Here is a 23,392-nt window from a genome sequence, read left to right as displayed (position 1 = left end):
TCTGAGACGACTTTTATCTGTTTTAACGAATGTGGGTGTGAAATTTGAAAGATGTACTCTGACGATAAATGCCATTGACTTATGGGAAATGTAGTAACAAGCATTTTTTTGACCCATGCCAGGGACTAAAAGTCAGAACTTCTTGACTTAAGCTGTTCTTTCGGATTGATTGATTTATTCGGGTGTCCTGCACCAACGCATACATCCTTTTAACAACAACAAAGATGCCCACAAGACAAATCATGCAATCATCGTCAGCTCGAGCTCAGAGGACTTTTGTTTTTTACTATTTTCTGATGGGCAAAATCAGAAAATAATGACTTAATCAGTGATGGAAATATACAGTAATATGCAATCTCTGTACTTTACCTAAAGTATGGAAAAGCTTTACAGTAAACTTAGGTAACCTGAACCCTCTGAACTCCTCCTGTGACGTCCTTGCATTCAAACTGGGTCTCACTGTGCCAGTCTTTCTCTTTTTTCCCCCCCTCATCTGTCTGTCTCTGTCTCTATCTCTTGTTCTTACTCTCTGTCCTGGGCCCTGGTCCCACCACTGACTGACCATACAGAATAACCAATCCACTGGCAGCAGGGTCTGTGCCACCCTAACAGAGGAAAGACTAGCACTGGTGCTGGGTAAGGGGGAAATCTCACTGACCCCCCCTTCAAGGCAATCCTCTTTTCTGTCCATGAAGCTGTGTGGTTGCAGCAGGGACTTAAGAGTGGACGGATTGGGTTGCTGGGACAGGATGAGAGGTTCAAACATACAAGAAACACATTAGGTAGATTTATAGCTGAGTTATTAAAGCGAAATGTCCATGAAGGGGTCTGTGCTGGCTGTGGGGAAATGCCTCGCCTGCCTGGAGTTTATGCGTAAGTAACAGTATTTGCTCTTTGAGTATGTTTGGACTTCACATGTGCAACTTATTAATCATGTTCTTGCGCAAAATCCTTTTTGGAAATGGACATGCATTTGCTAGTTATGTAAATGATGCTGGAGCTCTTGTCCTCTTGTGTCTCCTGATCGTGAAAAACGAGTTCCTGTCTTTGCCCACATCCAATGGAAAAACAGTCTCTGCCCTGAGGGTGGGATTTCCACATTAGTGGATGCTGTAGTGTGTTTTTATTCGGTTTGCTACAGGAATGCGCAGCGGAAGAGACGGGGACTGTTTGGTACAATAGGGACGGGTCCCTGTTGAGGAGGAGGAGGAGGAGGAGGGTGGGGAGGGGGTACAATGATGGATTCATAAGTTTTCTATTCCCAGAAAAGCATTTCTTCACTCACCCTCCGGAATCCCTTCATCAGAGCCTACAATGATCCCATCGGACACATCGAGCTGAAAGGTCAGACCAGGTTTCTGTGCGTCCCCGCGTTGCTTTTGCTTTTGGCACCGGTTTTTCCGTCGTTACTGCGCAGTTACCCAACGTGTTCTTCCTTGTGAAAACTGTCTGTTTCAGTGAACTCACTCCCCTTCCTCTCCTTAAGAGACCCCGGTGTGTTTTTATACTCGTAAGTCACTCCCATTTATAGGAACTGAACGCGCCTTTGCCAAATCCTGAGCTTCCGAAACATTTTGGGGATATCACTGCGATGATTTCTCACTCCATAATAACAAACACGCCTTTTTACAGCAGAACCTCTCACGTGTTATGACGCAGTTTGCATCCCGGGTCGAGCTTTTTACGCATATCCAGCCATGCGTGCGTAAAATAATAAGGAGAACTCAAGAATCATGATACACTGTTCATCTTATTCTATATGTGTGATTGACAGGCGTGCAAAGTAACAAACCAAAGTTACAAAAGTACAAGTTGAGGTACTTGTCCTGCAGTATATAGACACATATTGATGCGCTGTGTTTAATAGACCTTTTTTTCACAGCTGCCAATATGACGTGAAACAGTAAACACATATGTGTTTCCAATAATACTAATTAAGGCTCAGTTCCATTCAGGTCAAACAGAGGGTGCTGCTGAACCTTAACTGGTTTCATTGGAAACACCTGTGACCATTTCATGTCAGAATGGCTGCAGTGGAAAAAGGTCTATTGAGAGTAAAATGTGGTAAAATATATCAAATAACACAAAACATATTATAAAATATGATGCATTGCTATAAGCAGAAATATTCAGCGGTGTATAATGTAGATAGTTATAGCTCCACATTGACCTGCAATAACTTTACAATTAATTTATAATGATAATCCAAAATTCTAGACTTGTTTGAACTATGTTTTAATTTATAATTTAATTATACTTTATGTGCATTTTGCTGATAATACTTCTGCTTCAGTAAAGGTTTGAATGCACAGCTTTTTTACTCCTAATGGAGTGTGTTATTGCTACTTTTATTTATGTGAAGCATGTTGGGTACTTCAACTTGTCCAACTTGGTGTACCCCGCCTCTTACCCGTGTAGCACTTAACAAAACACAGTTACAGAGTCCTTTAAAATAGAAGAATACATAAAAAAACAATGCAATTAAAAGCAAATTACTAAAAAGGCAACTTTTAAAATCAGGTTACTAGAGAAGCCACGAGTTATTCCAGAGTCCGGAGCTCTAAAAGTAAATTATCTGACATGTTTGTGTCTGAATCTTGATCTCAGGACAATAAGAAGAGGAGAGATGAGGACCATGCACAGTAGACACACACAGAGGACTTTAAACAAAGGATCCTCCAAAGTAAACACTTTAACTTTGTAATCCGAACACTGACGGGAAGCCAGTACAAAGATGCCACAATCTGTGAAATATCTTGTTGTTTCTTATTCTAGGAACTTGTGCTTTTTTTTTTTTTTTTGGTTTGTTTTTACTGATGTCATACAAAAGGAGGCGACACCAATTCTCTGAATAGTCCCCACTGGGACAATAAAGGTTTGTTTTTGTGTTTCAGATAGTGAATACAGCCTGCTATTTTAAGAATTCAGGGTAATATGCGATCCAGATGTACTTGATCTGGAAGTTATTTGGGTGTGTCATCTTCATGGGAGATTTTCTGAAACAATATGATGCAGTGTTTTCATTGCACGTGACTCTTAAAATCACTCAGTTTGCCAAGAACATTGACTCATGGATAATAACTGCAGGGAAAGGTGTAGGGCTTGCATCAGTCAGTCCTGTTTTTATCTCTTAATTTGATATTTATAGTTAATGATTTCCAAGCAATGGAAGTGTGAGGAGAGGCTGGGGTCACAAGTGAAAACAAGCGAATAGTTTGAATAGTTTGGTGTTGTCAGGGCTTATAGTGAACGTGTAGAACTGAAAGTGTCCCACAAGTGTCAAACGTCACACTGCTCTGGGTTTGGATTCACTCAAACAAGATTTTTTTTCAGAGATATGACGAGATATAAAGTTGTGTTGACACAAACTGGATGTTTGCCTTGTGCAGAATAAAACAGGATGTCCTCCCTGGTCAGAGTTTGGACAAAGGAGTATCCCCACAGGTTCACATGAATGCTCTCATTCATCGGAGTCATATGATACGGTTAAAGTAAGTGAAAGGCAGCTGGACTTCCCATAACCTAGAGGACATTTAATCATTGAACAGATCAGTTTTGCTGAGTGGTGTTGAGTAACTTCCTGTCTGTAACCATCGTGGGTGACTGACATCACTGGGTGGGTCACGAGTTTTTACTTTTAGCCGTGCTTGCATTGTGGCTCCAAATATAGCAATGTCCGTTAGTTCTCAGTTATTTCAGGGATTGTCATGATACTCAGAAGATAAATCCTTGTGACTTTGGATCATCACTTTCAGTTCAGTCCAATAGTTTGGTTTTACCCACAAAACTAATGATGCAGTCTGTGTTCAGTGATAATCAGCACTTATAAAGGAAAAGTCACAAGATCACCAAAGTCAATAGGATTCATCCTCTGGGGACTATTGTTCTGTTTGGGTTTTGGATTTAGTTTCACTGTCTCCGGATCTATTTGGGTCAGTTCTGACTGTCCTCAGGTGCTCTTTGGATAGTGTTACCCCTTTTCTTAAAAACAGGTTTGGGTAGGTTTTACCCGGATCTGTTGAAGCGCATCTTCAAGTAGCTACTGTACTTTAAGGTCCATTGTAACATTTAGGAGCATTTATTGGCAGAAACGGAATATAATATTAATATGTTTCCATTAGCGTATGATCACCCTTTAAATACCCTTTAAATAAGACTTGTTGTGTTTTCATTACCTTAGAATGTGCCATGTATGTCTTCAACATAGACAGTCACTGAGTCCACCAAGTGGCAAAAGTGGCCAAAACCTTTAATATCAGGATTTGCTGCTTTGATTGACAGGTAGGTGCTGTTACAGATGGCTTGTTTCAGCACCCGGGTGTTGACGATCTACTGATGAACTATGATACTTTAACTTTTTGTTTAACTTCTTATGTAACAGTTTTGTTTTATATTTTTTACACTCCCTTTCTGTGTAATTTAGTTAAAGGTTTTCCAGATGAATGCTGTTGGTGTGATGAGTTTTTTTCTCCTCTGTGGCTCTTCCTGAGGTTTCTTCCACCTTTTTTCCCTGTTAAAGTTTTTCCTCGCTCGAACCGAGGGTCTAAGGACAGAGGGTGTCACTCCCTGTACAGATTGTAAAGCCCTCTGAGGCAAATGTGACTTTGTGACTTTGGGCTGTACAAATAAAATCTGATTTGATTTGATGATCCAAGTCTTTGCCAATTTTTTAGACTCACTGGGAAGCAGAGGAAGCCACACAGAGACGCATATGTTGTCCATTCTTTATACGGCCAGTGGTTAGTAACCACTAAAGTATCAGTAAAATACTTTAATGTAACAGTGGGGCATTATCATGAATATCTGGGCTGTTTTATGCTTCTACACAACATTTAGGAGGGAACTGTACTTTTCTTTTAACACCCTAATGTGGCCAAACGTGCTGATAAATCAAGGCAGGCTAAAATATCAATAAAATGTTCAGTGGTGGAGCATTATCATGAATATCTGGGGACTTTATGTGTATAAAAACCAAATCACATTCACGGTGGTTACAGTGTGTGTTTTTAACATTTTAACATCACACCTTTTTCCAATCTCCTCGTCGTCGTGTCATCATCAGTGTGAGCGCGCGCCCTCCCGTTAAACACACATGGCTCGTGTTGTTGTTGCTCCGGCGGTCCACGTGAGCACCGAGCTGTGTTTCTGACTGGCTCGCGCAGGGAGAGGGAGAAAAAAAAAAAAAAAGGGAGGCTTCTGTAGTGGAGAGAGGAGAAGAGAGTCACACACACTTCAACCGAGAAAGAGGAGAAGACACACACGTTAACGGCTGTGGCGTTATTATTTTATTTTTTAACGGAGACAAGGCGGGAGGACTCCCCGTTAACCGCCACATATGTCGGAGGGTCGCGGTAAGTCGTGATAATAATAATAATAATAATAATAATAATAATAATACGTGTTTTGACGCTCCTGCATTGTTCATGTGTCTCATTTCGCTGTTTAAACTTTTATTTTATTTTTTTTTATTTTTTTTGGGTGATATAATGTTGAAGGAATTCATGAAGACTCACATGGCCTTGAGTCGTTGGTGAGAATTAGCTGCATGTGACTGTGACTGACTGGCTGCTGTGTTTTCCTACAATGGTTGGTTGCTCTGGAGATGTCTCAGCCGAAATACACGGTTTTGTTTTGTTTAGTTTTCCAACTTGGAGATATTTTGGATTTTTCTTTCCATATTGTAAGACAGTCGCCACATGGATGGATTTTAAAACCGCCTTCCCAGCTCACATGGTGCATTAATAAGGGGTTTGTTTTTTGTTTTTGTTTTGCATCCATGTAGTTTATTTTTAAAAATTAAAAAAAAAACATTTAATAATCAGTTAACTGAGACCAGTCTTCAGTTTTGTAGTGTTGTTCAGGCAAAACAAGACATCTAAAGTAATCTCCTTGGACTTTGTAAGACAGTTTTTTTTCTCACATTTTGTAGATTTATATTATTTATTGTTACCAGTTCGAACATAACACACCCGGCCAGCTGAGTTTCATGTTTTGATTTATCACCTCATGCTCCATTAGTAATGAGTTTCTATTTGACATTGGGTTCCTGTTATTTGTCTAAGAGTAAGAGTCTAGGAGAGTCACATGCTGACTGTCAGTGTTGAGACATGGGTTTCGTCCGGGTTTAAGATGAAGTACTTGTAGACTGGAGTCCAGCATGGACCAGTAGACAAGGATGTAATGTCTAGACTGACCAAGACTTTTGTGTCTGAAGCGTTCTACTTTATGTTTGCAGTCAAAGTATTACTGACCAGTCGTGTTTGAGCGGGCTTTGGTTGCATGCTGGTAAACAGAAATGTATCTGTGTCATTATCCTTGTGTATCAAGTTGTTAATCAGATTTCCAGATATGCGTTATCTGTTTTCCGAATATCTGCTGGCTATTGCCGAAATCCAGAAACATTGGTTGTTGCCCTCACAGGCTAAATCTTTGTCAGAAGATTGCTGATGGGGGTCCAAGATTGATACGGTGGTGGACTGGTGGCTCTGGAGTTTCTTTTCAGATCCTATCCATAAAAATGAACTGTTTTGGATCTCGCAGTGGAAGTGGCTGTTACCGCCTTTGTTTTCACAGTTATCCACTGTGATCTGAGAACACATGGGAGACCTGTTACATAACCTCGAGCAGTCATTTCAATGTGACATGTAGACACTTACCAAGAAAGGGGAGTGCCCAAGGAGGAACACCTTTTGAAAACAACACGACTTCAGACTTTAAAAGGGAAGTTATAAAACACATCTCATGACATATGGTTCCTGTGCGCAGGGTTACCCCATGAACTGTGAAATACTAAAGTATCCTCGAGCTCTTGGTCCGAGGGGAGTAGTTCATTAGTGGCGAAGGAGGAGATCTGAAAGATGTGGATTGTTTTGATTGTCCACAAGCTTTTTAATTTTCATAGACATAGAGCAGAGTATGACTACAGCTGTTTATTGTTTTCATTATAAATTAATCTGTTGATAATCTGTTGTTTGATTAAAAAACAACGATTGAATCTAGGATTTTTCCTTTCAATCATTCCATTGTTTCCCAAATTCAAAGAGCAACTGGAGAAACGGGATCTTCTCAGTGGACCATACTTACCAATAAGACTTGCGTTGCCCCTCATCATCTCTTAACAAACATCGAAGGCAAACAGATGGATGTAGCACTGACAGTATAAAGAATGGACAGCATCACCCGTAGGTGTCTGAATAGCCTTTCTGAAGCTCAAAATATGCAGCCCTGGTCTCCACCATGTTGGTAGTCCTGCCCCTTCCACATTGCGGCTAAGCAACGGATCATCGGCGGACCGGAGGTGGGTCAAATGAACCCCAAGCCATCTGTAATGACGCCTACCTGTCAAGCCAATATGCTAATCCTGCATAACTTTAAGCCTTAATATAATTTGAACAGATGAGTTCTATAAAATTCACCCTATAGAGACCAAAACAGGTTTTTCTACCAGGCTGGAGGTTGCCGCTTGGTTTGGGCATGTTGTCTAGATGGATGATTCTGAGACAAATATTGCAACATGCCACACAATTACTTCTTTTTAATTCCCACAAATGTAACTGTGAGTGAATGATTCACTGTCAGTAAACCGGCCCATCAGTTACTTACACGGGAGTGTTTTTTTCGCGGGCTGGATTGGACATGTTCCAACAGGACAGCATATCTATACCGTGAGCTGCAGACTGTGCCGAGGCTGTTGTTCATGCAGCACAGGGCACGTGTGCACATCTGTGTGGGCAATATGCTTCTCTGCATAGTCTTCTTATTGTCAGCCTCTGGCCAATAAAGACGCCCATTGAGAGAGGTCACGTGACGACATCACAAGTGTGTGGGAAAGAATTTCAGACAAAAAAAAGGAAGGAAGTTGTGTTTGGGGAGGTTCAGAATTGCCACAGGACTTACAGGTAACAGCCAACATTTGGAGGTGAAACAGGCGTACAGACGTTTTCACAGTCACGAGCAGTCAGAGGAATTATCTTGCATGTCATTAGACTTGAATTCCTCCCCATGTTTGCTGAGTAAACACCCTTTAACACATGAGTACCACCCTGCACACATGCACAGACAAAACAAAGTAGGTCTCGTGTTACCGCAGTACTCTGCTAACACCTGAATCTCCAGCCGAAATGTCATGACATCTCTGGTTCTGCTGCATCAGATTTGATCCTTTGACTGTCACAAATCCATTAACTTCATAGGACTGTAGAGTGTCTTTTAAGACAAGGACGTCTTTTTCATTGTTCGGACTCGAGTACATTCGATTTGAAATAAAACGACCAGGGTTAAAGTGTTGAGTTTCAGCTTAAAAGTCCAGTGAGTCCACCTTAAGAGGTCTGAAATATAGGAGAAATACAATATATTATACATAAATCACTTTTTATTAGTGTACAAACACCTAAAAATGAAAATTGTTGTTTTTGTTACCTTTCTGGAATGAATATTTTATATCTACAGACGTCGTAGGTCCTCCGCTGTGTTGAACTGCCTTGTTTCTAACACTGAAACTAAACACTGGCTGTAGTTCGGCCTTTTCGTGCATTTCTGTGTGTTTTTCTCTCAGGCCAGGAAGAAGAGGGTGAGGCAACGGGGTTGCAATCAGCAGCTACACCACTAGATGCCACTGAATCCTACACCGTGATCCTTTAAAAGATTAGTTTGGGAAATGCTTTTTTTATCTGTTTGTTTAAAAGTGTAAAAATGACAACTTGCCGATTTCATATTAGTGTACAGACATAAACATATACTGTGTAAGGGAATGGGTCATTTCACTTTCAGTGTCTTCTATCTCTTTTTGAAGCTCTTTTTGAAAGCCACGGATCATATAGAGTTTGGATTCATTTCAAGAGTAAACACTGTCTGTGTGGTGTCAAAACACATCTTAAATCATGCCTAATGAACGCACGCTGTGGTCTGACTGTGTTTTTAAAAGGAGTGCTTTGTAAAGAAGCTACAGCAGGCTAAAGGACTGGAGCAAACACTCGTGTAATAGTCTCTATAAACAATACTACCTCAAACAAGGCACTGTCTGTTTCATGGCTTTCTCAGAAGGGCTGGTCAGGAGGAGCCAAATACCTTTTTCTCCAAATCTGCAGGAAGCCACAGTCAGCTTCTCGTGGTGGATGTTATCTTTTGAGGGAGGTTGCATGTGAGATTTAATAAACCACTTACGCAAAAAGCCTTCGTCCAAGCCAAGTTTCGGAGAGGCTCCACAAAGGGGGAAGCAAACTTTCAACGTTGGATCTTTAACCCCCAACGTCTTGGCCAGACTAAATCTGTGTCTTGTCTAACACAGCACAAATCCACGGTGTTTTTATACCATGTGAATACTTCCTCCTGGTCTCAGAGGAGAAAGTGGAGCAGAGGGCCTCCTGACTGACTCAGTTATTCCGTAAAGGGCGCGGTGAAGAGGAGTATGTTTTTGGCCTGTGCATGCTTGTACGATGCTTCACGTAAACACTGTCCGTACGATCTTCCCTTTTGTGAATTCTCGGGAACCGACTTCATGAAGTCAAAGTTGAGAGCTCTTAATGAAAGTGAAGTTGTCAGACCAGAGTGTTTTCTCTGGTTCTTCAGCTTCTTCTTGTTTTATTGAAGGATGAATGTTGTTGTGTTCAAGTTGTGGCTCCGGTCCTGAACTTGAAACTGATTTGACTTGTATGTGACTCTTGTATCTTGTGTTTAAAGTTCTGCATACCAGTTTCATCCTTTCAGACTTCTGTTCAAAATAAAGAGTAAGAGTGTAGGAGAGTCACATGCTGACTGTCCAGCATGGACCAGTAGACAAGGATGTAATGTCTATAGTGTGAATCTGGAGGAAAGACTTTTGTGTCTGAAGCGTTCTACTTTATGTTTGCAGTATATCTTCTTCCATGCATAAACGTCTATACTCACACATTGTTACATGATTTTTACACTTTTTACACTTGTTAGGGTTGTTGTTGTGCAATGTTGTGCACTCTCTGTTAGGGAAAAATCCTGTTTTCACAATTATGGTGCATTCATTTATGTATAAAGTCACATGAGTTTATTTTTTTTGCCGTTTTCATAGAAATGAAAGACGTTACGAACATTGTGTTAAGCCCTCAAATTATGCCATTTAAGTGAGCATTGAACTTCTAAACTGCAGTTAATAGTTGAACCGGTTAATCCTGTACCCTTAGCAGGAAATTTGCATTGAGGCAACACAAACAAACATGGAGGAGAGTGAACGTAACACAGGATTGTGAACAGAAAAAAGGCTCCGACCAGCTGAGATGAGACAAGGTGCTTGTACTTGATAATTGTTACATGATTAATTAATAATTTGCACAAATGTTTGAAATACAAAGAGAAAAGTAATCAAATGAAATGTACCTTTTTAATTTGTTGAGTATTTTATTATAATGTGACAAATAAGGCTACCACATGTGGTCATTTAAGTATTCTTTGAATTTGTCGTGATGAGATTCTGCTCATATCGCACAGCTCTGCTTGTTGTCGGACAGCATGTCAGGACACACTTACATACTTCCTGGGTCATCGAGCTCTGAGGAGAAGCAGGAGAGTCCATGTCCTCCACTCGTCTGTGTCTACTCACATCGAATCAACTGTCCAAAATTCACCGAGACGTTAACATTCTTGAGTTGTTTGGCGCCTTGAACGCTGCATCCAGCTACATAAAGCAGCCCTATTTTATCTTCATCTCTCGGAGCCAGTTATAATCTGATCTGTATACATTTTGCATATGTAGATGTTACTTTTAAAATGAGCCAGACCACAACAACAGACAGACACATCAAAACCTAAAACTGACTATTCAAATCATCGGCATCACATGATGCTGATGATCTGAATTCAACTGAGCATATTTTTTTGCACACTGCAGTGAACCCAGTGGCTTTTTGTAGCTATTGTCATCAGCACAAGCTGTGTGTGTGTGTGTGTGTGTGTGTGTGTGTGTGTGTGTGTGTGTGTGTGTGTGTGTGTGTGTGTTCCTGTTTGTGCGCTCCACTGTTCTCCAGCCATGATGAATGCAGGATTTGTACCAGTGTGCATGCATGTTAGCACTCAGAGTATTTGTGCATGTTCTCCTGTGTGTGTCTGTGTCTATGTGTCTATGTGTGTGTGTGTGTGTGTGTGTGTGTGTTTGTGAGTGCGAGAAGCCTCATTTCCATCCAGTGCAGCGTGTAACAGCCATCCTTTGGCCCCTGTTACTCTCAAGGCTTTAGCCTCGACAAAGCTCACTTTGTCACAGTTAACAGGACGGGGCCTGCAGCTGGGTTGCAGTAAGCGGCGGTCCCCTCTTGTTACTCCCACACTGCTAGAGAGGAGTCCCTTGAGGCGTGAGCTGTAATGACAGCCAGAAAATGTTTTAACCTGTGTGTGTCCAAAAAAACTCCGGACAATAACACTGCAAAATCCTCTTTCTGAAGTGAAAGTGACTGTCTAAAAAATATGACTTTATAAGTGATGTCTCCTCAAATGTGTCTTTTTCACCACCGGTATGTCCTATATATTGATTTTTCTCTCAATCGCTGTGTTTACTTGGGCTAGTTTCTGTTACAACCATGTCATTACATTAAAACAAAAAATGTCTCTGCAGCTATGGTGGGTTAGTGACATTAAGGCAGAGCGGGCAGTGTGTGTGTGTGTAGTGCCTGACCTTAGGGGACATTTTTACACAGAAAAATGTGTTTTTTACGAGCATATGAATATAATTTATTAATGGTTTATGTTGCATATTATGTTGTATGAGTTGGGTTGCAGCATGGCACTTGATTTCAAGTGTGAAAATATGAAAGGATGGGTGCAGTTTCATAGTTATAGATACTTTTTTTGTTTGTTTGTTTTGCTCAATTTTAGTTCATTCAAAATTATTTTGAAACAATTACAATAAGTCATTGTTGAGTGTTGTCCAGCCAGGTTGTCGTGGCTCCTCTGGTCTTGTAAAGTTAAAAACATGTTGTGGAGTAAGAAACCAGTTCACTGATGACCTGCCGCCTCCGTTGACAGAAAAGAACAGGAATGTTCTATGTAATGTCCCATTGGCTCCCACAAACATGTTCTTATTACACGCAGGCCACTGCAACGTGACAATACCAGGCATTCTTCGAACCGATGTCCGGGCATGTCTCAAGAGCAGACACAATAAGAGATTGTTCTCAGCTGTCGGCTGAAGTCAACAAAGAGCTCACACTTGAGGACTCACTGTCATAGGAACCTTAATGCTGATATTAGCTCTGTGAACATCACTGCAAAGATCGACATAAAACACAATCCAACATCATGCACCTGTGTCCGTGCCTCCACAGTCCTTGATCTAAGTTGCCTGCATACACACAGTATCACAACCAGATGATACATTTGTGAGTGTATGGAGAGAAGAGATGCACAGATTTTTACGTCCTCGCTGATACTTGCTTCCCCCGTAACATTCGCTGCTGCTGGCTGATGAATGTTATCAGTATTACAAGCCTGTCTTTTGTCCTCCACTGCATCGGTTCACCTCGTTTATCAACATCACAATTATTGAGCTTTATAAAAAATACTTTGGACATCAGGGATGACATTTTACGATAGCTTTGCTATGTACCAAGATCGCCCTCATCTGTTAATGCAGCCTCTGCATATAAATATATATGAGTACCTGTGTACTTTTACAGGATTTTACAGGAATGCAGGACTTTTACTTGTAAAGAAATTGTAAATACATTGTCACTGTCCGAAGGGAAAAGGTTTTAAGAGTCGGTTAAAAGCACAAAAGTCTCCTCTTTCAGTTTCAGTCAGCAAACTTTCAGAAGAACTGAGACCACCTGCTGATATAAAGCTGCTGTAGATATCTAATGTAGACAGGTGCCTGACCACGCAAAGCTCAAAGTGTTAACAAGTGTTACCATCGGATTGGATGGTAAGCCAGTCGGTGCTTCATTGTTTGTGTGTTCGTTGTGTGTGTGTGTGTGTGTCTGCAGTGTTTCCAGTGTGGCGGGGGATCGGAGCCAATAGTGGTGTTGGAGGCGGGTGGAGCCAGGGCTGGGGACGTTGCTTGCGATGGGAGCCAGACAGTCCAGGACAAAGGGCCCGGATCCCGGTGTTTGACTACCCGGTCTGGTTAGTCCTCTGTCGTGGGGGACGAGCCAGGCTCATTGAGGTTTGTCAGAGAGGGAGGGGTGCCATCAGACTGCCCACAGACATGCTCAGCATCAAGCTTCCCCAGCTCTTCGACATCCACCAGGTCCCCAAGGTAAGGAAGGAAGGAGGGACACCTTCACTACAAGGTTTGCAAGGTACTTTGTAGGTCTGTTTTACGGTTTGTTGTATCCTGCTGTAAAAACCAAATGTCCCGTGGTAGTGTCATTACTTTGGAACAGGTTCTCCACAGTCACTCATTGTATAAAATAGAGGAAGTGGTGTGGCATCAGGTCACACAAGGTGGTGCTTAGATTTCATTTTGAATTAGGACTCAGGGGTATATGTTACAGACGGAGACAATTTTCCTTCATTTACTGGGTTTATCAGAATGGTAACAGATGTCTGGTGAGCGGTAAGAGGCTGTAAAAGCAAAACAATGAGCTACAGTAAAAGAGGAACTGCAGAGTTACATCACATATGCTTGCCATTCATTCCATGGTTGCCGTATAAATAATAATTAGATTAATCTTTAATTAAAAAGAGTCTACATGGGCACTGAATCAGTGCAGGCAGTTTGTGCATCGTGGTACAAAGTCAGGAACTTGCAGGTATTTTTTTATTTCCTGTCGTTTATGCAACGCATGTTTGACAATTCTTGAATTCCTTGAAGGACTCTCTTATGTAACACAACGTTAGACTTTTAGGAGTAGACTTATAAAAGGTCTGTTTTTTACTGTCAGTGACATGTGTTTCATAAATATAAGTAAAGTTTTCAAAGCTCTGGCTTCATAAAATCAATCAAACTAGCCTCAAATTAAAGATAACGTAAAGACAGAATAATATAGGTGTTTTAATTTAAGACAGCCTCTCTGTATGCTTAGTCAGGTTTTAAAGTTTAAAAGTCATTACTGATAAATATTGTATGTTTCAAAGACCCTAAACATTAGAATTTTTATAAAATTAGCTAGTTAAACTAGTCAAGAGCATCTAGTTTGTTGTTACTGAGCTGTAACGTTAAAGTTGGACAGGGAGCACGTGTTTTACCTGACTGACAAAGACGAAACTGCCTCAAGATCTTGTCTTGTCTGGCACGTATGTACAGGTCTACCTCTGCATCCTTATCACACTTCATCTGCTAACCTCCCAGTATTTCCACACTGTAAACAAACCCAAATGTATGGTGAGATTCAGCGTTCATGCCTTAGTAGGAAAGATATGTGTCCTATTGGGGCAGAGAGACTGTCCCTGCAACAGGAGGCAGAGCACAGCGCTGCACTTCAAGCATCTGTGTTGGCAGACGTCCACACCACTGCGGGGACCTTATCTTGAGTGATAAGCAGTCATTGTTGTACTACAATATCCATTCAACAGTATCAGTGTCAAGTACTAAAATATGTGACCTTGGAGTTAAAATATTTGATTTTCTTTAGATAAATTGTTTTTTTTGTCCTTGGTTGATTTAAGTCTTCATCTGATTTATAGTTTTAATGCCTTTCTTTAAAACAGCAGATAAAAGTGAAAGTTTTAGTGTGAAGTCCCTGCACACCACAGAGCATACCTCCTGCCGGGGTGCTGACAGCGCTGTTGACAGTGAGTCAATCACAGTGGATGGCAGCAGAGGCTAAAAGTGGTTTAGCCGACCTCACTGACAGAGCAGAGTGTCGGGCAGCCAACCCGACCGGAGTCATGCTGCCCTGTGTCACGCTGTCACGATGCCCTCTCCTTCTCTAACCCTTCTCTACTATTTTGAGACTCGGTTTGTGAAGTTTACAGCCTGGCATGCTTTTGTTCCTGCATGGCTGTGTGTCCAACGAGTCTTCCACACTGATCTGTCTTGAACCATCGATTTTGGGGGGTCGGCCTTAGTCAATTGTGTCACATTGCCGCTGTCCTCTGACCTCTTTTTAGATGTGAGAAGGTGAAAAGTGCATATCTGCCCCCCACCGGGATCAGCAGACCTTTAACAGTGTTATTGCTGTCATCCACAGGTGTTCAGGGAGGACAGCATCATCTCTGGATACCGTCATCCGCGGAGCTCAGCGCTGGACTGCGTCCTCAGCAGCTTCCAGATGAACAACGAGACGATTAACATCTGGACCCACTTCCTGCCGACATGGTGTGTGGAACAACATGGACGTGACTGATTATCCTTCGTTTTGTCCGGTGCATTTTTGTAATGCGTTAGGATTGCATCAGTTGCACCAAAACAGCAACGAGATCGACAGTCGAAACTTTGTTACAAACTTTTAAAGGACGAGCAAATCCGGTTGTATTGTAACTTTCCAGCTGTCAAAACATGACAGAGTCGAAGCCTGTGAGTCTACGTTAAGTACCGGAGATGTAATCCGTTAAATTCTTCGTAGTGCTCGAGGAAAAATAAACAGGTGGACTCTAAAGGTTTTTAGCAAAGTGGAGAGAAGTTTTAGGCTGGATCCCAAAAAATCCGATAAGCCCAAATGAAAATAAACATGAAACTGAGACCAGGATGTCAGAGAAGTCCAAGTACAGCAACCTTGAAAAGCGTGGGACAGTAGAAGTCAGAGAGGAACGGTTCTGTGTTCATATATTTGAATGTGTACTTGCAGGTACTTCCTGTGGCGTTTCTGTGTCCTCTGCTCCACCCTGAACTTCCTGACCGACAGCTACACCTGGCCCCTTCTGGTGTACATGCTGCTCATCTGCATTTACCCCTTCACCTCCAGCTGTGCGCACACCTTCAGCACCATGTCCCCAGAGTCCCGCCACATCTGCTACTTCTTTGACTACGGAGCGCTCAGCCTCTACAGTCTGGGTAAGACTTCGGAGACGCTGGTGGAATCCTAAAAACGCAAGGAATGCATGCTCTCTGAACAGCACGCGCTTCAAACTTCTTAGTGTATATTTATAAAATTAGGATAAAAAACTATGTTTGCAATGCAAACACTTAAAAGTTTAATACTTTCTTATTTATTATGAAGATGTTTGGTACATAATTAACAGCTAAATTGCATTTTCTACAAATTTTTCTCTACTAATCTGATTATCTGTTTACCTATCAGGTGACATGGCAGAACAGTCAACACATTGTTGCATCTATTTGCCTTTTATCATGTGGATATGATCAGAGCTCGTCTGATTTCCATATCATCTCAGGCTGCATGTAATAACATCGCTCCTTTCTAAGGAATCATTTGTTTCGCGGCTTGTCTGCGGTCCAGACAGGGTGTGTTTCTCCTATGAATAATGTTTCCCTGTAACTGTGTATCGGTATTTACAACAAATAATAAATCTGACTTGCAGGAATTTACAGCTTGTTCCACAAGTGCTCGTTTTAAAAATACCTACCTGCAGCATCCCGTGTCACTTCCTGCCTGTTTTTTAGGCGAGTGCATACACGCATTTTAACGTGAGCCTACTGTATGCAGTATCAGTGTGTATGTTCACAGTTGCTTTTCAGATGATGTGATAGTCTTTGTCTTTATGGGCGTGTTTACAATCCCTGCACCATATATTCGATCCCACCTACAGAGCAGCAGTCAAACATTTACAGAATATTAACGGAGGCCTCTTCAGTTCCCATCTTAGATGGATCCTGATTCTAAATCTGCCACAAAGCTCCTTTGTGCCGAGATTAAAATGTTCAGGAGTTCATATCGGGGATAAAAGCGAGGACAAACAATCACAGGACAAACTTTACAGTCGGAGGCTGAGCTTTGATGGAGGAGAGTCTGTTGAAACAGTACAGCGGATGCTCTCAAGGGAACAAGGATCAACACTTTTCTTTGTTGTTTTTCAGTACACTGTTTTTAAATCCACGTCCACCTGAAAGCTTTTCAGTCACTCTTCTCATGTTAAATCATTTGAAACATTAAAAAAAAAAGAAAAACCTCAACATGTAGAACTTCAAATGTTCCTACTTTGGCGACCTCCAGTGGTCGTATCAGAGAAGACAATGTTGCAGACGCAGAGTGCACCGTTGTGTCACTGCCACTAGAAGAAATATCTACATGTTGTGGCTTTAAATACTCAAACGGGCGACCGTAAATATGTTAATGCATCACTTTAATTCAGTTTCAGTTTGTTTCCCCCCTTCCCATCAAAATTTATATTCATATGTGATACAATATTTTTTTTTGTCCTCACTCTTCTCTCGTCAGGGTTTGCTCTGTGTTTGTTTGTTTGACACTTGTGCTGCCGTTGGAAAGACTCTTAGAAAACAGATCAAAGATTTTATATCTACAGAAATATTCACATATATATTGATAAAAGGCACCTTTACCTACAGATACTTAGATATACGAGTTTAAACTAAACAAAAACTTGTACAGGAGAGAAAGGACATTTAAAAAATAAACCCTCATTAACCTCTCAGGTCAAATGAATTAACACTATTTTAAAAATATCCTATTTTGTGTTCAGGTTGTGCCATAAGCTACGGCTACTATGTCATACCAGACAGCTGGGTGAACAGCTGGCTCCATCAGCATTTCGTCCCCATCGCCATCGGAAACACACTGTTCTGCACCAGTCTGTCCTGCTATTCCAGGTAAGAGGCCGCTGCATACCCATTGATTTGTATTAATGCGTCTTCTGGAGAAACACAAGGCTTTAATGTTTCCCTCAGACTTGTTTCTGGTGTTCTTCGCCAGGATGGAAACTTTACGGCGTCATGTGACACTTAAACTCTAACTCACTGAAACCCAGACAAATAAAAGTCTTCTAGGTTCAGCGGCTCTTAAAGACACGCTGACCCACTGAAACTCCTTCCTCAAGTGTGTTACTGACTTTAAATGAAGCCGTTATCGACTGGTGTGCGGTAAACTGATGCATCAGTCTGACCTCAGTCGGTGCACTTCTAACATCTTATAATAGATTTATCTGTGGGAAAAATGTTCTGCCCTTAAGTCAATATTTATTTAAAAGTATGAAACTAATGGAAAATTGAAATGCATCGTCAGTGACAGTGTGTCCTTCATGAGGAACACGGCACCAACAACCTCCCTGCAGGAGGTCTACGGATTTCTACCCAGACTGATACAGCATGTTTAAGTCTGTAACTGGGACATTTTAAACCCTAGTCTGCCATTTCTTTACAGCAATTTCTGTTACTTATCTGTCAGCGTATAGACATAAATCTCCAATAAGATAATATTGTCCATGGGCTTATACTGGTTCCAGTAAAAAGACAAAGTAAAGTTACACAGTCCATTACTAACACCTCAGTGGACCACCCTTTTCAAATAATGTGGAGCTGTTGTCCACTCTGTTCAGTTTATTTAAAGTTGAGGAATTGTTATAGTGTTTGTAATGGCTTGTAATGTTAAATCAGCTGGGTTTTGCTGTGTGGATGGGTGTCTGTAATGTTAAATCAGCTGGGTTTTGCTGTGTGGATGGGTGTCGTGCATCATTTTATGTCTGTGTATATACACTGTACGCTGTGTATGGATTTAAAAAATGAATAGAAATGTTAGTTACTACCCTCCGTTTGTCTCCACAGGTTCCTGGAGCTGCAGTTCCCACAGAGGAGTAAAGCTTTAAGGACAGGAGCGTTTGTCCTTCCCTTTATATTTGACACTGTTCCTCTGTTTTACAGGGTGAGTGGCTTTACATATTAAAACAGCATGGATGTACTGCACGCACACTTGCACAGAATGTGTTGTTATGTAAGTGTTTGGAGCTGATTAGTGCCAGGATGTATTACTCTGTCTGGCTCACTATAAACTGATTTAGTTTCTCAGTCTCATACAAATGTATCGCTGCCATCAGTTAATTCTGCTAATCACGGGTGATTAGTTTGTGCAACACATAAGTATTTGTTTAGCTTTGTCCTTAACTAGGCCAAGCATCCTGTTAACAGTGCTGCAATCATCAGGGTTGGTATCTGTAGTGTGCATTACATAACACATAACTCTGTTTGTTTGATTGTTTTCTGGATATATTAAATGTAAAAAAGCGTCGCTGTGTTCCGTGTGTAGATCCTTCTGTGCTGCGGGGGAAGCTGCAGCTCGAGCGACGCCTTGTCCAGTCACTGTTACCACCTCCTCTTTGCCTTCCTCACCTGTTTCCTGTTTACCGCCCACCTCCCGGAGAGGTTGGCCCCAGGGCGCTTCGACTACTTTGGTACGTCCTTCATGGATATTAGAAGATAACTGGCTTCAGGGGGCAGGTTCAAACTGTACTGATGTGACCACATGCTGTTAAAATTAGCCTTGAACAGTAAAACCAACAAGGTTTTATCTCCGCATAGGGCTTTGCTGCCTTTTGTTTTTGCCTGTTCTTGAATGGTTTCCCTGCTGACTTACTGGACAATTAATAAAAACACAATGGCTCCGTATCAGACAGGCTTTTGATATACTGCCATGAAAACTTACACAAACTTTTATGCCGGTTTATTTGCTGAACAGACGGTTGTTTAACTTGGTAACGTTTCAAACGTGTTGTGTTTTTTATTTTTAAAAATGGTTTGCACTGTACAAAGAAAGCGCCGCTGTGTTGTGCAGAAGAAGAGGAAGAGGAGACGCTTTGTAATTGATGCCGTTTAATAGTCTGAGATTCTCTGAAAGTTTTTGAATATGCTTCCACCAACGGATTAAACTAACTGTTTTTAAGAAGTGTTTTTCATGTGACGGTAAATGATGAAGACATTGGAAGTTGTGTACAAATAGTGTAGAAATATGACCTGATGAGGGCGCTGTAATTAAAGGTAAACTCCTACACTGTGATTGTGATTGACCTGAGTCAGTTCAGTGTGCTCTCAATTAAAGAACACATTGGACCAACCTCATCAAAAGTTTCACGAAGCTTGTTGATATCTTAATTATTTTTAGAAATATTGACCAACGAACTTGAAAAGAGGCTCAGCATAGAAAACAGACCAAAATTAACAACTGTTGGCCGACTGAAGTACCTGAAACTTTCAAATTGGCAACTTGGAGGGGCGCTAAAAAACACTACAAAACTTGATTTTCTAAGTCATGTTTTAATGCTTTTGGTTTGATTTAATTTATTATTATAAATGACAAAACAAATTGACAAAATTTGACAGATTTGAAAGAACTAATTGTTGCAGCTTTTGTCTTCAAGACAGACAGCATATCTTCACATTAGTGGAACTGGAACCGGAGAATATTTCAATATTTCTTTCTGAATAAATTATTTAAAACATTAATCGTTTATCAAAATTGTTGCTGATGAATCCTTTTTTCTGTCTCACGCAGGTCACAGCCACCAGCTCTTCCACGTCAGCGCCGTGGTGGGGACCCACTTCCAGATGGAGGGCGTGATAGCGGACATGACGTCACGGAAGTCGTTGCTCTTGGCCCACGGAGCGATGCCCTCCTTCCTGGGGACCATCGGGGTGTTGGTCGCCAGCCTCGCCCTCAACCTGGGTATCATCGGCATTTTCAGCGCCCCGCTGCTGTGGAAACCCTGCCACAGCTCCAACCAGCCGCACGCGCAAACGTGCGAGCGCAAGGAGCAGTGACGGGGGCCACAAAACGGCTCATTGACTTTCCAGAGGAAAGGTTTGGGCTGTGCGAGATGACTATTAACAGTTCACAGTAATACTTGTTTAACACCGATAGTTTTATCATCCAGAGATAAAGAGTTTCATACATCACGTTCAGTGCTGAAGCATTTTTCTAACCTGCGTTTTTACACCTGAAGTATTTGTCCATGTGTTTACTCAGAAGCTGAGGACCCAGTCGCATTTATCGAAGCCTTTTTTTTTTTTGGTGTGTGTGTGTGTGTCTGTTTAATTTATTTTGAAGGTTGCTCAATGTGCATTTAAAAAAAAAAGAAAAAAAAAAGGCTCTGGGTTGAAGGAAGCACGCTGCTGTAACACAACACACAAGTGCCTTATTATAGAGCTATACTACACTGATGGATGTTTACAGTAGATCACTACGAGGACAAGCCTGAATCTCAAACTGGAAAACATTTAACGCGGCAGTTTGCAGGGATCATATTGTGAATTAACGATGCTTCTTTGCGCGCGTTACAAGGCCAGAATCTCCTTCACTTCACGTGAGGAGTCATTGAAAATCTTCTTTGTAACTGGACTGCTCTGGTTAGTATGGTTGTTCTGCGTATGAGGCGGTCTTTAGGGCAGACGGCACTCATTCGACTCTACATAATATAATGCAGATTGCGTTGCCAGCTCTTATATATCCACCTATTGATTCCACTCTGCGCAGGCTGGCATTGATTTGCAGGCCAGTGTGGTTCTTTTTTTTTCTTTTTTTTTTTTCTGATTGCCTCTCTTATTATGAACCCCACAATCTGCCCTCAACAGGGGAAGAAGAGAAAAAAAAAAAAGTTACAGCACAGCGGCAGTGATTAAAAGACAAGTACCATTTTCATAACCGTGCGTTTCTATGGCAACGATTAAATGGCCTCATGCCCCCTGAAGGTCTTCAACAATTTTTTTTTATGTTCAGCTCCATTTTCTCTTTATTATTCCATCGTGTATCATGAGATTTTTTTTCTTCCTAAACATATTTATCATGTGCGTTGGCACGAATTAATAATTCAACTTCATAATTATTTGCATATTTCCCTTTTTTTATTTTATAATTTGTGTGGTTTGTAACAAGTTGGGTTACATTTAGAGGAAAATAAGTTAATTCAGTCATTAGTTTGGGGTCGTATTAGTATAACACACCAGTAACACTCTATATATACTGTAGTTATCTTGTTGTCCCTGAGACTGTTGTCTACATTTACCACTGAAATAATAACTGTACAATATTTATAGAACTGAATTCTATTTATTGCTTTTTTTTAGGTGCTTGAACAGGAATGAGGGAGAGTGTTTTTTGCTCTTTGGCAGGAGATCTAGAGAATTATTCGTGAGGTAACTAGATTTCTTAAATTAATGAAAAACGACCTCTTATCAAGTCATTAGAGCCTCTTTAAAAGAAGTGCAAAGATTATTTCTAAAAGCCTGTGTTAGAGCTGAAATGATCCGTTTATTAATCGATTAGTTACTTTGATAATCCGTTCATCATTTGAGTGACTTTACAGGCCAGACATTTGCTATTTTCAGCCATTTTAAATGTGCGTCTTTGTCTTGTGTCTTTATCTTTCTGTTTTACATCATTGTAAACTGAATGTCTTGAGTTTTGTCTCTGTGAAACTATGATGAAACTGAATGTCTTGAGTTTTGTCTCTGTGAAACTATGATGGGCATTTCCCCCTTTTTTTTTATTTTATAGACAAACAATTAAATAATTAATTGGTTTAAGGAAATACAGTAAAAATGACTTGATAAGATGCATAAATTGGATAATTAATTAATAAAACTGCAGGCATAGCAGTACTGTAATAAAATATAAAAGCCTTTGGTTCAGAGGCCGGCAAAGAAGTATTGATTAATAGGTTTTAGTGGGAGACTTTACTAAACATCTCTGTCGCAGCACTAACACACTGCAGGTACAGATTTTCAACAATGCTCATTTTACTTGACAAGCACGCGGAAGGCTCGTCTGTATAAGTTTTTTTTTTAAAGCACGTTTTGAGGCACGCATTTACACCGGTAGTTTGTGAACACAGCTCACAGGGAAGCACGCGGCTAACACTCACACTCACACAGAAGTCCTTTAGCTGTGTTGGCAGAGATAAGAGGGGGACTTGTATGTGATATTATGGGAATGAGGTGTGGTACAGCTCCATGATGGACGCTGAAGTCAGACAGAGTCAATGTTTAGAGCACACACACACACACATACACAAAGTATGCACACACACTTCTGTAACAGAGCTGAGTTGTTTTAGGATCATGGTTAGTGTGCAGAGTATAAAAGTCTCGTGGACAAAACAGAGCAGCATTTGCCCTCGATGTTGTTTCCAGCGGCTGACTCTGTTTCTGTTTTATCTTCACCCCCGCCGAGCATTGATCCATTTCTTTTTTATTTTCTCTACAGTCATCATCTTACAGCGTTCCTCGGTTTGACCCTGTTGATTCTTGGAATTGCATCATTACTGGCTTCTGATGTGGTTCCTTGCCATCGACCCAAACTAGTTTGGAACTCATTTATTTCTGAGCTGCAGTTGTTGTTTTTTTTTGGTCATCTCACTCGTTCTCATCACACTCGGTGCCTCTGTGCCGTTTTCGGCAGTTTCACGGTTATGAAGCTCAGAGACGCTGTGCGTCCAGGCTTCTGCAGCTGATATCTCCTCTCTGAATTTTTTTTTTTACATAATTTTTTTTACCAAATTCTCAATTCCAAGTCCAGAAATTCTCCACATCAGGTCACTGTTTCTCGTGTAAACCTTGTTGGTTTCCTCCTCAGTGGACAAACTGATGCAGGTT

The 23,392-nt window shown here is 41.1% G+C and overlaps 1 protein-coding gene across 3 annotated transcripts; it reads left to right on the top strand.

Moving 5' to 3' along the window:
* Window positions 1–719: 719 nt before the first annotated feature.
* On the top strand, window positions 720–21,423 carry paqr6 (progestin and adipoQ receptor family member VI). Of its 3 annotated transcripts, none has more exons than XM_019279124.2 (8): window positions 720–873; window positions 12,942–13,213; window positions 15,090–15,217; window positions 15,687–15,892; window positions 17,500–17,626; window positions 18,578–18,674; window positions 19,056–19,200; window positions 20,298–21,423. In XM_019279124.2, the coding sequence occupies exons 1-8, from the start codon at window positions 813–815 to the stop codon at window positions 20,561–20,563; spliced, it is 1,302 nt and encodes a 433-aa protein (XP_019134669.1). In that variant the 5' UTR covers window positions 720–812; the 3' UTR covers window positions 20,564–21,423. The 3 variants fall into 3 exon arrangements, with proteins under 3 accessions (XP_019134669.1, XP_019134671.1, XP_019134670.1); XM_019279126.2 differs by lacking the exon at window positions 720–873 and adding an exon at window positions 942–1,344; XM_019279125.2 differs by lacking the exon at window positions 720–873 and adding an exon at window positions 5,206–5,351.
* The last annotated feature ends 1,969 nt before the right edge of the window (window positions 21,424–23,392 follow it).

Source organism: Larimichthys crocea, chromosome XIII (genome assembly GCF_000972845.2).
Source record: "Larimichthys crocea isolate SSNF chromosome XIII, L_crocea_2.0, whole genome shotgun sequence".
Lineage (NCBI taxonomy): Eukaryota > Metazoa > Chordata > Actinopteri > Sciaenidae > Larimichthys > Larimichthys crocea.
This window is presented reverse-complemented; position numbering and strand designations above follow the sequence as displayed.

Coding starts and splice junctions, on each gene's coding strand:
- paqr6 (XM_019279124.2), top strand. CDS start 813: ATGTCCATGAAGGGGTCTGTGCTGGCTGTGGGGAAATGCCTCGCCTGC. Junction 17,627..18,577: donor AGTCTGTCCTGCTATTCCAG/GTAAGAGGCCGC, acceptor TTGTCTCCACAG/GTTCCTGGAGCTGCAGTTCC. Junction 19,201..20,297: donor AGGGCGCTTCGACTACTTTG/GTACGTCCTTCA, acceptor TGTCTCACGCAG/GTCACAGCCACCAGCTCTTC.